The sequence below is a fragment of the Perognathus longimembris genome, chromosome 16 (assembly GCF_023159225.1).
Source record: "Perognathus longimembris pacificus isolate PPM17 chromosome 16, ASM2315922v1, whole genome shotgun sequence".
Lineage (NCBI taxonomy): Eukaryota > Metazoa > Chordata > Mammalia > Rodentia > Heteromyidae > Perognathus > Perognathus longimembris.
In genome coordinates, this window is record NC_063176.1 from 4,732,805 (window position 1) to 4,745,703 (window position 12,899).

Consider the following 12,899-nt stretch of genomic DNA (forward strand, 5'->3'; position numbering starts at 1 on the left):
TGCATGTGTATATACTATGGGTATACATATATGTACATACATAGGTGTATATATGTGTGTTTACACACCTACAGACAGCAAGTGAGAAATGAGGATAGGGGTGGAAATTAGTACAACTCTGAAAAAGAGACTACCAATTCCTCCAAGGCTAAAAATAGTTGTACTGCCAGGCACCAGTGACTTATGGCTCTAATTCCTACCTGGAGCCAGCCAGACAGGGAAGTTCATGAGACTCTCGAGATAAAAATCTTATCACCAAAAGAGTCTCAATTAAACACCTCAAAAGCTCGGAAGTACCATTATGGCTAAAGGAATAGCCTGGAGTAAGAAATCTCAGGGATAGTATCCAGGCCTTGCATTCAAGCCTTATCACACAAATGCGCGCGTGCGCGCACACACACACACACACACACGCACGCACGCACGCACGCACACACGTACTGAGATTCTGTAATCCCAAATGTATCCATGTAGAACTGGTTCATAAATGTCATTACGTAGCCTCATTAATAGTAGTCAAAAGTTGAGAACAAAACAAATACCAATTTACTTCGGAATAAATAGCTTATCTGTGCTATAAAATACAATTTTCAAATTATAAGGAATGAACTAATAATATCTACTATGAGAGAGAAAGGTTTTTAAGTTCTTGTAACCATGGAAGTGAATAACAGCATATGACCTATGGTATCATGCATAAGAGAAATGCTCCAAATAAGAAAAACCTATAACAAGAGGAAGTGCATTAAGGGTTACCAAGGACAGCAACATGAGAAATGACTAAAAGTACAGGGCTGTCTCTGGAATAATAGAATGCTCTAAACTTGATTGCAGCAGTTGGTTTGCAATTTTGACATTGTACTGTGAACGCTGAACTATGCACTTGGTGCTGTCCCCCAGCTATTCTCCTCAACGCTAGCACTCTACCATATGAACCACACTGTACTTCCACTAAGTGGTTAATCAGAGATAAGAGTCTAAGGACTTGCCTGCCCAGGCTGGCTTTGGATCAGAAGTCTCAAATCTCAGCTTCCTGAATAACCAGGCTTACAGGCATGAGACACTGGCACCCAGCTACATCTGACCTTTATATAAAAAATAATTATAGGGGAAATCTATTGAATAATGAGTGCACACAAAAAAATTCTGATTTAAGAATTTTGTGACTGTATTTCTAGCTTTATGTCTACAAAAGTACATTACAAAGGCGTAACTCTCTTACTAGCATTCTCAAAACTGTTGTAAAATCATCAACATATGGTAGCTTCATGGTTCATATTACTTGATCAATCTTAACAGGAAAAAAGCACCTGCAATCAAGAGCCACAGTGCACACATGCTCATAAAACAGGAGGTTATCTATTTCCTGATGTATTCACTTGGCCTCCAGATACTCTGAGTACTGGAATACCGTATTGACTTTGGTGCGTACGTTACTTTTTAACTAGCTGCTTTCTCTTGGGCAGCTGCAAGAGCCCAGAAAAGTCAATCTGAAAGGGAACACGGTACTGTTACAGCATGGTTTCCAAAGTGACTACGGTTCTGCTCTTGCTCCAGCTGAGTGGTTACTTTGTTTCCGGGAAATGTGGGAAGGTGCTAGTGTGGCCCATGGAATACAGCCACTGGATCAACATGAAGATAATACTGGATGAGCTTGTGCTCAGGGGCCACCAGGTGACTGTTCTGGTATCTTCTAGCTCTGCTTTCTTTGATGTTGACCAACCATCTCTTATTACGTTTGAGATTTATCCCTCACCATCAATCCGTGAGGAGGTGGAAAGATTGTTCCTGGAGGCCATCACAAAGTGGATTTACGAGCTGTCAGAGCTATCATTTTGGACATATTTTTCCAGGTTGCAAGAACTCGTGTGGGAAGATTCTGCTTATTTTGAGAGTCTCTGCAAAGATGTGGTTTTGAACAAGAAGCTGATGACAAAACTAGGAGAATCGAGGTTTGATGTCATTCTCGCAGATGCCTTCATTCCCTGCGGCGACCTGCTGGCCGAGCTCCTAAGCCTCCCTCTTGTGTACACGCACCGCTTCTTTTGGGGGTACACGTATGAGAAGTACAGTGGAGGGCTTCCAGTTCCTCCTTCCTACGTGCCTATCATTCAGGCAGAGCTCAGTGATCGGATGACATTTACGGAGAGGGTGAAAAACATGCTCTACGTGATTTATTTTGACTTTTGGTTCCAAGCATTTAATGAGAAGAAGTGGGATCAGTTTTACAGTGAAGTTCTAGGTAAGTCCTACTTCACCTGCTCCTGGAAGGTGCTGACTTTGCTTTTATCTCTGAAGGTGAATGTCAGGTCAGAGGAATTTCTCCTTGATGCGGGAGTGCTGTTAATGATGATGTAAATAAACAAAAGCATCTCTAAAAATAAAAACACCGAAGTGTTTCTAGAAAAGTGTCAGAAAGCTTTGGGAGACATTTGAACAGGAGACATCAGGAAAGCATGGGAGGCCCCTCAAAACAGATTGCTGAAGATTTCCGAACACAGTCTTGTATCTGCCTTACTATTTTAACTGGTCTGTAAAGTCAGCCATTCCTAACTTTACTCAAACTCTTGATGAGGGTAGACATGTAGGCTGAAGAGAACACATACTTGCACCAAGATTAGCTATACACCACGAAAGACTTTTTAACCTTGGGTACAGAGGTTTTCTAACTTAGAAATTCAACTGTTTTTACTTTACCTCATCATTTTTTTCCCACAGGAAAGAGACAGGGTGTCTTTATACTAGACATAGTAAACCTGTGAGTTTGGACTTTCATTGAATCTATCTGCCTTTAAAATCCATATTTAAACATTCATAATGTTGCCAGCACTGGGGCTCACTCCTGAAAACCTACTCACAAGGCTGAGATCGTGGCATTAAACCAGCCCAGGCATAAAAATCTGTGAGACGCTTATCTCCAATTGACTACCAAAGAAGCGGGAAGTGGAACGGTGGGTCAGGTGACAGACCACTAACCTTGAACACAAAAAGTTCAGGGATAATGCCTAGGCGCTGAGTTTAAGCCCCAGTTCTGGCGCTCATGCACGCGGGCACACACACACACACACACACACACACACACACACACACACACACACACCAACACCCCATAATGTTGATGTATAGGCATGCAAATTATTATACTATTTTAAACCATGACTGTCCACTTAAAAGAGTAAACATAAATCCATATTCTAAAATTTTCCCAGCCCTTATTCATAAATGTAGTTATAAATCAGTAGATATTATAAAGTCTTTATGTGAAATAAAAGTAATAGAAATGGAAACAAATAGAATTACAATACAGCCATACTCAAAACTGCTCAGAGAACCATAAGACAAGGTAACAGCTTCTTAAAAGGCAAAGAAGATGCATACTTGCTAGCAAAAGTATTTACAGACAGTTTTAGAGAGAAAGAAAATGTGCTTTTCTATCTAAGCTGGCTTATTGGAATAGCTGTTTACAGTTGTGAAATACAAGGTGAATTATAAAGGTAGACAGCTTTATGTCACCAGTGTTTTAGGTGGGGACTTTCTGCATCTGCACACATATATATGAGCAACACATGGTATAAATGTCCATTCGTGTAGATTATATGTACATCTACGCATACATACCTATTTGTAGTGTGAAAACACAGACATTTAGGAACATATTTCACAGTATTATTGAATGTCCTTAGAGAAACGTATCTAACATTCATACTCACCTGACAATTTCCTCATGCTCTATACCTCTGGTCTTCTTTCTTCTTTTCAGGGAGACCCACGACCTTATCTGAGACAATGGCTAAAGCTGATATATGGCTCGTTAGAACCTACTGGGATATTGAATTTCCTCGTCCACTCTTACCGAATTTTGAATTTGTGGGAGGACTCCACTGCAAACCTGCCAAACCTCTGCCTAAGGTTAACATATTCCTGTTTATTTGCTTCTGTTTTCATTCATTTTCAACAGGACTGATTCTATTTTATTCATTTACATTGATTGTCAGGGGAAGTGATAAGTGGACATTGTTATATATATACTTGTGATGGTATAGACATTTTCCTTACAAAATAAAGGAGGAAACTGTTGTGCTTTGGGAATAAGATCAGTTAAGTCAAGATATTCATTATTCAATTCATAAGAAAATATCAGTGTTTCATTGAAATTTGATAAGAACCTACAGAGAAACAAAGTAGGTGGAGTCTCTGAACCTGATATCATAAATTCTAGTTTGAAAGATAGATGGGGAACAAGAATTCGAAATTGTGTGAAAATGTCCCTTCAAGAAAAGACCACAGATGTTTCTTATCTACACTCAGACTGTGTGGGGCCCCAGAAAATTCCCAGAGGAAATGTAGGTCCCATACCATAGTAAAGAGGAAATGTGTGTTGTACATTTAATATATAGCACCATTTTCTACTTTTATTAAACATCTAATAACTTACCCTACTTACCTGCACTTAGGTTATAATTTTTCTAAAACTTTCATGAGCACGTAGAATGCAATTCTTAATGAACAAGAGAATTATACCTAGTTGGTCTAATATCACAATTTTAAGATACAAAAAAGAAAGCTAAAATTGTATTTCACTATAAAATGTTCTCTTGAGACCCTTTCTGTCTATCTTCCAATTTATAGCAACATAAGTCTGATCTTATTAAGAATTAAAAACCCAATAGGGGTACTGGTGGCTCACGTTATAATCTCTACTACTCAGGAGGCCTGAGAGCGAAGGATCACAGTTCAAAGCCAGCCCCAGGCAGGGAAGGCATGAGATTCTTTTCTCCAAGGAACCACTAGAAAATAGGACGTGGAGCTGTGGATCCAGGTGGTAGAGTGCTAGTACTACGCAAAGAAACTCAGGGGCAGCGCCCAGTACTGAAGTTCAAGACCCATGACAGACAAAACAAAACAAAAATCAGTACTGAAAGTAGTATAGCTTTCTCACAAAATTTAAAAAAAAAATTCATGATTTATCAATAGGTAAATTGAATTGATTGAAGGATCTCCATAAAGCACGCATCCTCAAAGCAAAGAAACAGAAAGCAAACTTCCATTAACGGAATCATAAACAAACAATAGGTAGTATACCTAAGCAAATAAAATGAGTAAACCTTCAAAACAGGAATTGGACACATGAGTAGACTGTCAGAACTTGGATAACCCACTAACAAAAACAAGTACTATATGAACCTACCCAGACTTCAAAAGCAGAAAAGCAGAAAGTAGTACAGTAGCCAAGGGACCAGAGGAGAGTGAAAATCATTTTTGGCTTAGTTTCTATAGATTTTCTATTCTGTAATGTTTTAGAGTTGGTTTGCATAATAATGAAAACCGTACACCCTAAAAATGGTTATTATTATATTTGTACCATGTATTTTAATTAGAAAAAGAGCCCTACTCTTATAATTCTGACTGATATTGATTTGTTCTCCTTAAATTTGGTGCCAATCCTGACAATATTTTTAAGGTTACTGTGTCTCTTTTATGATGGGTTGATTTTTCTTCACAGGAAGTGGAAGACTTTGTCCAGAGCTCTGGCGACGAGGGCGTTGTGGTGTTTTCTCTGGGGTCAATGGTCAGTAACATGACAGAAGAGAGGGCCAACGTGATTGCATCGGCGCTAGCACAGATCCCACAAAAGGTTCGGAAAACATCATCTGCTTTAATGAGTCTGTTACACTGCCAAGGGTCTGATTACAAAACTACCCTCCGTGAAAAGCCAGCTCTCTAACACATCACAGAAATCAGTTTTAACACAAAAACACAAGTGACCGGTACTTAAGCATAACAAAATATTTTGCTAATAACATTTGTATTAACATAATGTACAGAAAAACGACATTAAACCATTTCATGTGAACCTTCTGGGTTTTTTTGGTAAGTAGATCTGCCCCCTTCTCCCCCAATCGCAAAAACCTTCCCCCTCGTTTCTTTTTCTCCCAGGAGGATTAAGGACTCTGTACACAGTAAAGTTACAATCAAAAGAAAAGGTTACATTTTAATCAGAAACTACACCAACACACTAAAGATAAGCAGGCACTCAAAACTGGGGATTGCATTATACAACATTATATTCATATGTAATCTCAGACTCACTGCCTCCCATAAATTTTTGAGTAGGCTAATTCGTACTGCTGGTACTATTCCTTTTTTGTTCTTTATTGCCAAAGTGAAGTACAAGGGTGTTCCAGTTTTATATGTAAGGCAGTGAGTACATTTCTCATCCAACTTTAAAACAAATGTTTAAAAACTACTACTTACTATTTAAAAACTCATTTGCCTAAGCTACTGTTTATCAAATATCAAACTATGCAATATCTTGATTAAATATGAAAAGAAGTGCAATAAAAGTGTATTGATAGCACCATTTCAGTAGTTCCTATCGTTTCTCATCTCTTTTTCTCATTTCCTTACCTGTCATGCAATGAGTACTGAGATTATTTATTGGTCTCTTCTTAATTCTAACATGAAGAACTTGTTATTAGACTCAAGTAATAAGAAGGTTTTTTGCCATACCAGGTTGTATGGAGATTTGATGGCAAGAAACCAGATGCCTTAGGATCCAACACTCAGTTGTCCAAGTGGATCCCGCAGAATGACCTTCTTGGTAAGACTGGAGAATAGTTAAAATGCAGGAACAGCAAATGAGGAGGAAAAAAGCTTAACCGGAACTATGTTTACAAATAATTATTATGAAAAACTAAAAATAAAGAAAACAGATAAAGAAGTTCCCTTCCTATTTACACCAGTATGGTACTTTACCATTTGTGTCCTGCTTCCAGGCAAACTTTTTGCTGGTTATTTTGAAGATGGAACCTCATGATCTCTGCCCAGAATGGCTTTCGACCTTGAGCCACTGGATCTCAGCCTGCTGAACAGCTCATAAAACAGGCTGAGTAGCCAGCGACGGCTCTACTTACTTTTTATAGCAGGCTGAATTTTTTACAGGAGGCTTAAGAACTAGGATTGGCATTTGAACCGGGCACTGGCTGCTCAGCCTTGTAATCCTCGCTATACAACAGGCTGAAGTCTGAATTTGCTGGTTCTAAGCCAACGTAAACAGAAAAGCCTGTGAAAACAAAAATAAAGCCAGGAGTGAAGGGTGGCTCAAGTGATAGAGCACTAGCCTTAGCAAAACAGCTCACGGATAACACCCAAGTCCAGAGTTCAAACCCCAGGAACCGCACCAAAACAAAACAAAATAAACAACGGCCACTTCATTATGCACAGTCATATTCTTTATGGTCAGAATCCCAAAATTGTTGTTTTCGGTGTGATGAACTATCAGAGAAATCTCATGGGTCATACCTCAACATGCTGTTTCTACAGGTGTTTTTATATCTATACGTCCAGAGCTAATTCAAATGACAGGCACATAGGGAACTCTGTATTTTCTATGTGAAAAAAAATCGACATCATCAAACGGTGTACATTTCATGATAAAGTACAGGCTATCCTAACTCTGTTTCCAGGAGCACTTGGGCAGGGTGCCTTTGGAGACTCAATCACTTCATTATTGATTGTTCCCTGGTCCCCTCAGATCTTTTTATCCGTGGGACTTCTTTCTACCCGGGCTATGTTTTGTGTTTTTCACTCCCGTAGCAAATCCTTTTCACTCCTCAAGTCTCACCTCACAAACCACTTCTTCAATATAGTCTTCATATAGTCATCCACCTGTCAGTGGATTGCAGGTGCTTGCTGTCCTGAATTTTAAAAGCAATTTTACTGCACTTTTCACGAGGATAATAATCTGCTAGTGGGCAAGTATTTCATCTTTCTAAGTTTTCTGTTTAGTATTTCTCTTTCTAATGCTAAGTAGTATAATTAGTTGTGCTATATACATGTTATATATTATTTATAACAAGTATAATATATATGCTATATGTTATAGATAATATGCTATATATTATATGTTATATAAGACATATTGTTATATGTATTACATATGTTCTATATAACATATATTATAATATAGGACACATATTACGTTATATAATATATACCATATACATAATATATATACAACACATATAATATATAACATACATATAGTATATACCATGTATCATTATACATAGCATATATTCTATGCTATTTGTTATCTATAACATATATAATGTATAACATGTAATATAATTAATTATAATTAATATGTAAATATTTTATTACATATGTGCCCTATAATAATGACATATAATTATTGTTAATAATTTCCTTTCCTTTGTCCCACTGTTAGGTCACCCAAAAACCAAGGCCTTCATCACTCACGGTGGGACCAACGGCGTCTACGAGGCCATCTACCATGGCGTTCCCATGGTGGGCATTCCTCTGTTTGCAGATCAGTCTGATAACATTGTTCGCATGATGGCCAAGGGAGCTGCTGTTAGGCTGAACTTCCACACAATGTCAAGTGCGGATTTGCTCAAAGCTGTGAAGACAGTCATCACTGACCCTTCGTGAGTACATTAAGTTTTTTGACGTGGCAGTTTAAGAAAGGTTCTTTCAATGAAAATAGAGCTCATCTGCTTTTGAAATTTTCAAATGATTTAATCACTGGGAAATGTGCTTTACTCTAAAGTTGTTAATTTTAGAACTGACATTAAGATTTGCTACACAAATAGTTATTAGTATGCTGGGATAAAGTTTTTTTAAACTTATTATCTATGTAATTGTGAAGCATCTTTTTTCGTCAGTCGTGGAGCTTGAACTCAGGGCCTGGGCACTGCCCCTGAACCTCTCTGGGCTCAAAGCTAGTACTCTATCAATGGAGTCCCAGCACCATTTCCAGCTTTCTCGGTTTATGTGATGCTGAGGAATCGAACCCAGGGCTTCATGCATATAGGCAAGCATTCCCGGTCCAAGAAAATAATTTTTGTAAATAGAAGAAAAAGATAGAAGAAAAGGGCAATGGCATTGAAAAACTGGGTTAAATTATTTCAATAGCTAAGATTTCTGAAATTCCTCATCTTTCTAAATTGTACACATTTATTAGGTACAATAATGTAAGCCTACTTTATTTGTGTATTTATTACACCTGGTTTTAACCAAGTGTGATCAAAACAAAAGTCAGTTTAAACATGCACTTCTTTAATCTGGGCACCAGTGGGTCACAGCTATAACCTTAGCTGCTTAGCAGGCTGAGATCTGAGGATCACCATTTGAAGTCAGGCCAGGCAGAATAGTTTGTGAGATTATTAGCTCCAATTAACTACTAAAAAAAGCCAGAAGTGTCTGTAATCACAAACTGCTTTGTTAAATGGCCACTCCTCTATATAAATAGTAAAAGAAACTTTCTTTTCTTTTTTAATTGGAAGTGGAGCTGTGGTTCAAGTGGTAGAGCACTAGCCTTGAGCAAAAGGAGCCAAGAGACAGCACCTAGGCCCCTAGGTTCAAGCCCCAAGATTGGGGGGGAAAAAAGCATATCTTAATTATTCAAAGGTAGAATGTGTGTGGATCGGGGGGGGGGGGAATCAGTCAATGAACAAAAGTGTCAGACACTAAAAGAGAAATATATGTGATACATACACACAATAGAAATCTACTCACCCATTAGGAAGAATAATACAGTATTATTTTTAGCAAAGTGAATGGACCTGGAACAAATTATGTCGTTAGGTAAACCAAGTTCAGAGAGACAAACGGCACATGCTTTCTCTCATATGTGGAAACTAGATCTAAAACACAGCTGGACAATATAACTTATCCAGAGCAGTATGCATTTATACATAGACTAAAGGAGGATACGCTTGAGGGAGGGACACAAAGATGTAACTCCTCTCAACATCTACAATGTTACTTATCAAAAGGAATTACAGGGGAAAAAAACTTTGTTATTGTTGTTATCTTTTTATTCTGTTGTTTTTTCTAGCTTTTAAAAATTGCTAGGGTCAAGGTGATGTCAAGGTTACAGTTACATTCGTGAGGTATTAAGTACATTTCTTATCAAGCTTGTTACTTCCTCCGTTGTAGTAGTTTTATGGGGGGCAAAAAGGCAGCACAGGAAAGGAGGGAGGAGGAAGGGTGAACAAATGCAGTCATATTATTCAATATACACCATGCAAAAAGTAAACTATGCAACTTATGGACAGGGATGGGGGAAGGAAAATGGGGGAGCGTGAAGAAAGAAGTGACATTGTCTAAGAAGCTTTCCACTCATTACCTGACTTAGGGAACTGCAACCCCTTTGTGCAACTCTCTAATATTAACAAATTTAAAGACAGGAAACATAGAGGAAGGAGGAGAGAATGCAGCTAAAATACGATATCCTATGAAAGTAGGAAAATTGAAGGGATGTGATGTGTTGGGGATGGAGAGAATGATGGAAGAATGGCATTGATCAAGATGCATTATAGACATAAGCTGATGTGTTCACTGGAAACGCATTGGTACTACTTAAAGATAAAACTATTTTCAGTAAGAAAAAGAATTTTTTCAGACTAAATAGCAACTAGACGAAGAAGAGAAAGCTGGAAGATCATAATGAAGAGGAACTTCAGCTATTATAACACAATTCCTCTTCAAATACCCCAAGACAAACTGCATTCAGTTGTCTCAATTAAAGCTCTTGAGAGGACTTGTTAACATTTGTTCTGTTGGAAAAAACAAAACCCTATTTCCCCATATGACTCCCATTTTGACTCTGGAAAATATTTCATCAGAAATACCACCTAACACTAACATTCTCTCAGATGGCCTCATAAAATCATATTCCTTCTATTGTTCTTCTGTATCAGTGATTTCTCTGTGGAAAATATACATAGATTAATTTTAGGACACTCTCTCCAAAACCCTGCTGTTGACTTCCCATGTTTAAGCGAGTTAGTTCACTGGCTTTCCAGGTTGGTATCTCTGTTTTCTCTTTTAGCTACAAAGAGAACGCGATGAGGTTATCGAGAATTCACCACGATCAGCCCGTGAAGCCCCTGGACCGAGCTGTCTTCTGGATCGAGTTTGTCATGCGCCACAAAGGAGCCAAGCACCTCCGCCCAGCCGTCCACGACCTCACCTGGCTCCAGTACCACTCTCTGGATGTCATTGGCTTCCTGCTGGCCTGTGTGGCCGCTGTCACCTTCATCTTCATGAAGGGTTGCGTGCTCTGTTGCCGGAAGTTAGCTAAAACTGGGAAGAAGAAGAAAAGAGAGTAAGTGTAAGGTGGTGTGAATTTGGGAGGTCTGATTGTAGGTCCTCCTGCAATTTACTCCAGCAAGAAGAGGTTGTAAGGTGATTACTTCTTCCAGAGGCAAAACACTTTGTATTCCAGCAAATGAATACTTACTTAGGAGTTAAAATCATTTTAAGGCAATGGGGAGATACATATGTAACTATATGTCATTCTTCTGAAACTCTGCTGCCATCGTGATAACTATTCTGAAATCGTTAACTAATTTAAATTGTAGCTTGCTTACAAGTTAATTTGTGGACACTTTCATCAATATTCTTGAATTCTGAATACTCAGTTTTTACTTCATTTTGGGTAGAAATTTGTAATTCCAATTATTTTTTTTTGAAGAATACATTCCCTAATTAGAATTGGGCAAAGAGATTCGCTGCTCCCTTTGGTTTGGGGAAAGCAGTTGTGTTGTGTGGATTTTCCTATACATCTAGTCTCAAGATCATTTCACTCCTGAAGGATGGCGAGATGTTTGCCCTTAAGCTGCAGACGGCATTTCTCTGTGGAACGTACACAGAATGGACAATTGGTTTCTTACTCACTTCCTGCGAGAACACTGAAATCCCTGGGCACATTCTTCCATTCCCCTGCTTGTCCTGTTTTCTTCTCAGTCCTTTAAAACTTACAAACACTTGTTATAAACGCCTTGGTGTCCATCTGCTTTTGAGGATGGATCCCAGGAGCAGGTAGAGCGCCGCTCCTCCATTACCCCGGGCCTTCATGGAGTCTTGTCACCCTCGGCTAGCAGTGGTAGTGAATGTCCATCACCCACAACCATTGGCCCCCTTCAGTGCTGCGGCGCCCTGGTCTCCGTGGCACGCGCTGAGGGTTTTTGCAGCACAGCTGCACCTGCAACCGAGGCTGATGAAGGTCTCCCTGGAAGTACTTGACAGCAACAGCAGCAGCAAGGCCTCCTCAACTCCTTGGGCATGGAGGCCGCCTGCACCTGGGAGAAGGAACTGTTAGAGCAATCTAGCTGTTGTCACTGGCAAGAAGACTTTCATGCTGGAGCCCAGGCACTCATTCGTTTAAAAAATGTTTACAGTTCTGGATATCAGTAGCTCACGCCTGTAATTCTAGCTACTCAAGAGGCTGGGGCAGGGCGGGGCAGTGGATTCAGTTCAAAGCCAGCCTGGACAGAAAATTCCATTAGACTTATCTCCAATTTACAACCAAAAGCTACAAGTAGGGCTGTGACTCAAGTGGTAAAGCACCAGCCTTGAACACAAAAGCTTAGGGAGGGCGCCCAGGTGCTGAATTCAAGCCCCAGAACTGGCACTAAATAAAATATATATACATTCAGTCATACATACATACAGTCCATATTCAATATCACAAAACTGTTTAGAACTGACATTTTACTGAAAATATTTATAGTTCATAACATTTCAAATTTCCCATTTGTATTATCCCAAACACTGTTATAGACACACACTTTGACTGTGTGCTATGGTAAAATTTACATGCATAAACAGCTTGGACTCTTTGGTTCTGAAACTGAAGTTACTGACTGAAGCACCATGTAGAGGCTCTGATAAAATGTCCTTAAGAGTTGGTCTACCAGGTTTGCAGTCCCTCTGGTGGTCATTTCGCAGACATTCCAATATATAATGAAAATGGACATATCAACAAATTGGACTTTTTGTTTCAGTAGTATAACTGAGATACTCCATTGTGTTGGTCACATGTGTACCCCATAAACAGCATCCCCATTCACAAACTGGTACCTCAGTTG

At 39.0% G+C, this 12,899-nt stretch overlaps 1 protein-coding gene across 3 annotated transcripts; it reads left to right on the forward strand.

The window, feature by feature from the left end:
* The first annotated feature begins 1,389 nt into the window (after positions 1-1,389).
* On the forward strand, positions 1,390-11,425 carry LOC125364909 (UDP-glucuronosyltransferase 2B31-like). 3 transcript variants are annotated; one of them, XM_048364684.1, is made up of 6 exons: positions 1,390-2,242; positions 3,761-3,909; positions 5,504-5,635; positions 6,514-6,601; positions 8,231-8,450; positions 10,859-11,425. In XM_048364684.1, exons 1-6 carry the CDS (start codon positions 1,519-1,521, stop codon positions 11,136-11,138), a joined length of 1,593 nt encoding a protein of 530 aa, XP_048220641.1. In that variant the 5' UTR covers positions 1,390-1,518; the 3' UTR covers positions 11,139-11,425. The 3 variants fall into 3 exon arrangements, with proteins under 3 accessions (XP_048220641.1, XP_048220644.1, XP_048220643.1); XM_048364687.1 differs by having other exon boundaries at positions 1,390-1,990; XM_048364686.1 differs by lacking the exon at positions 5,504-5,635.
* Positions 11,426-12,899: the final 1,474 nt, after the last annotated feature.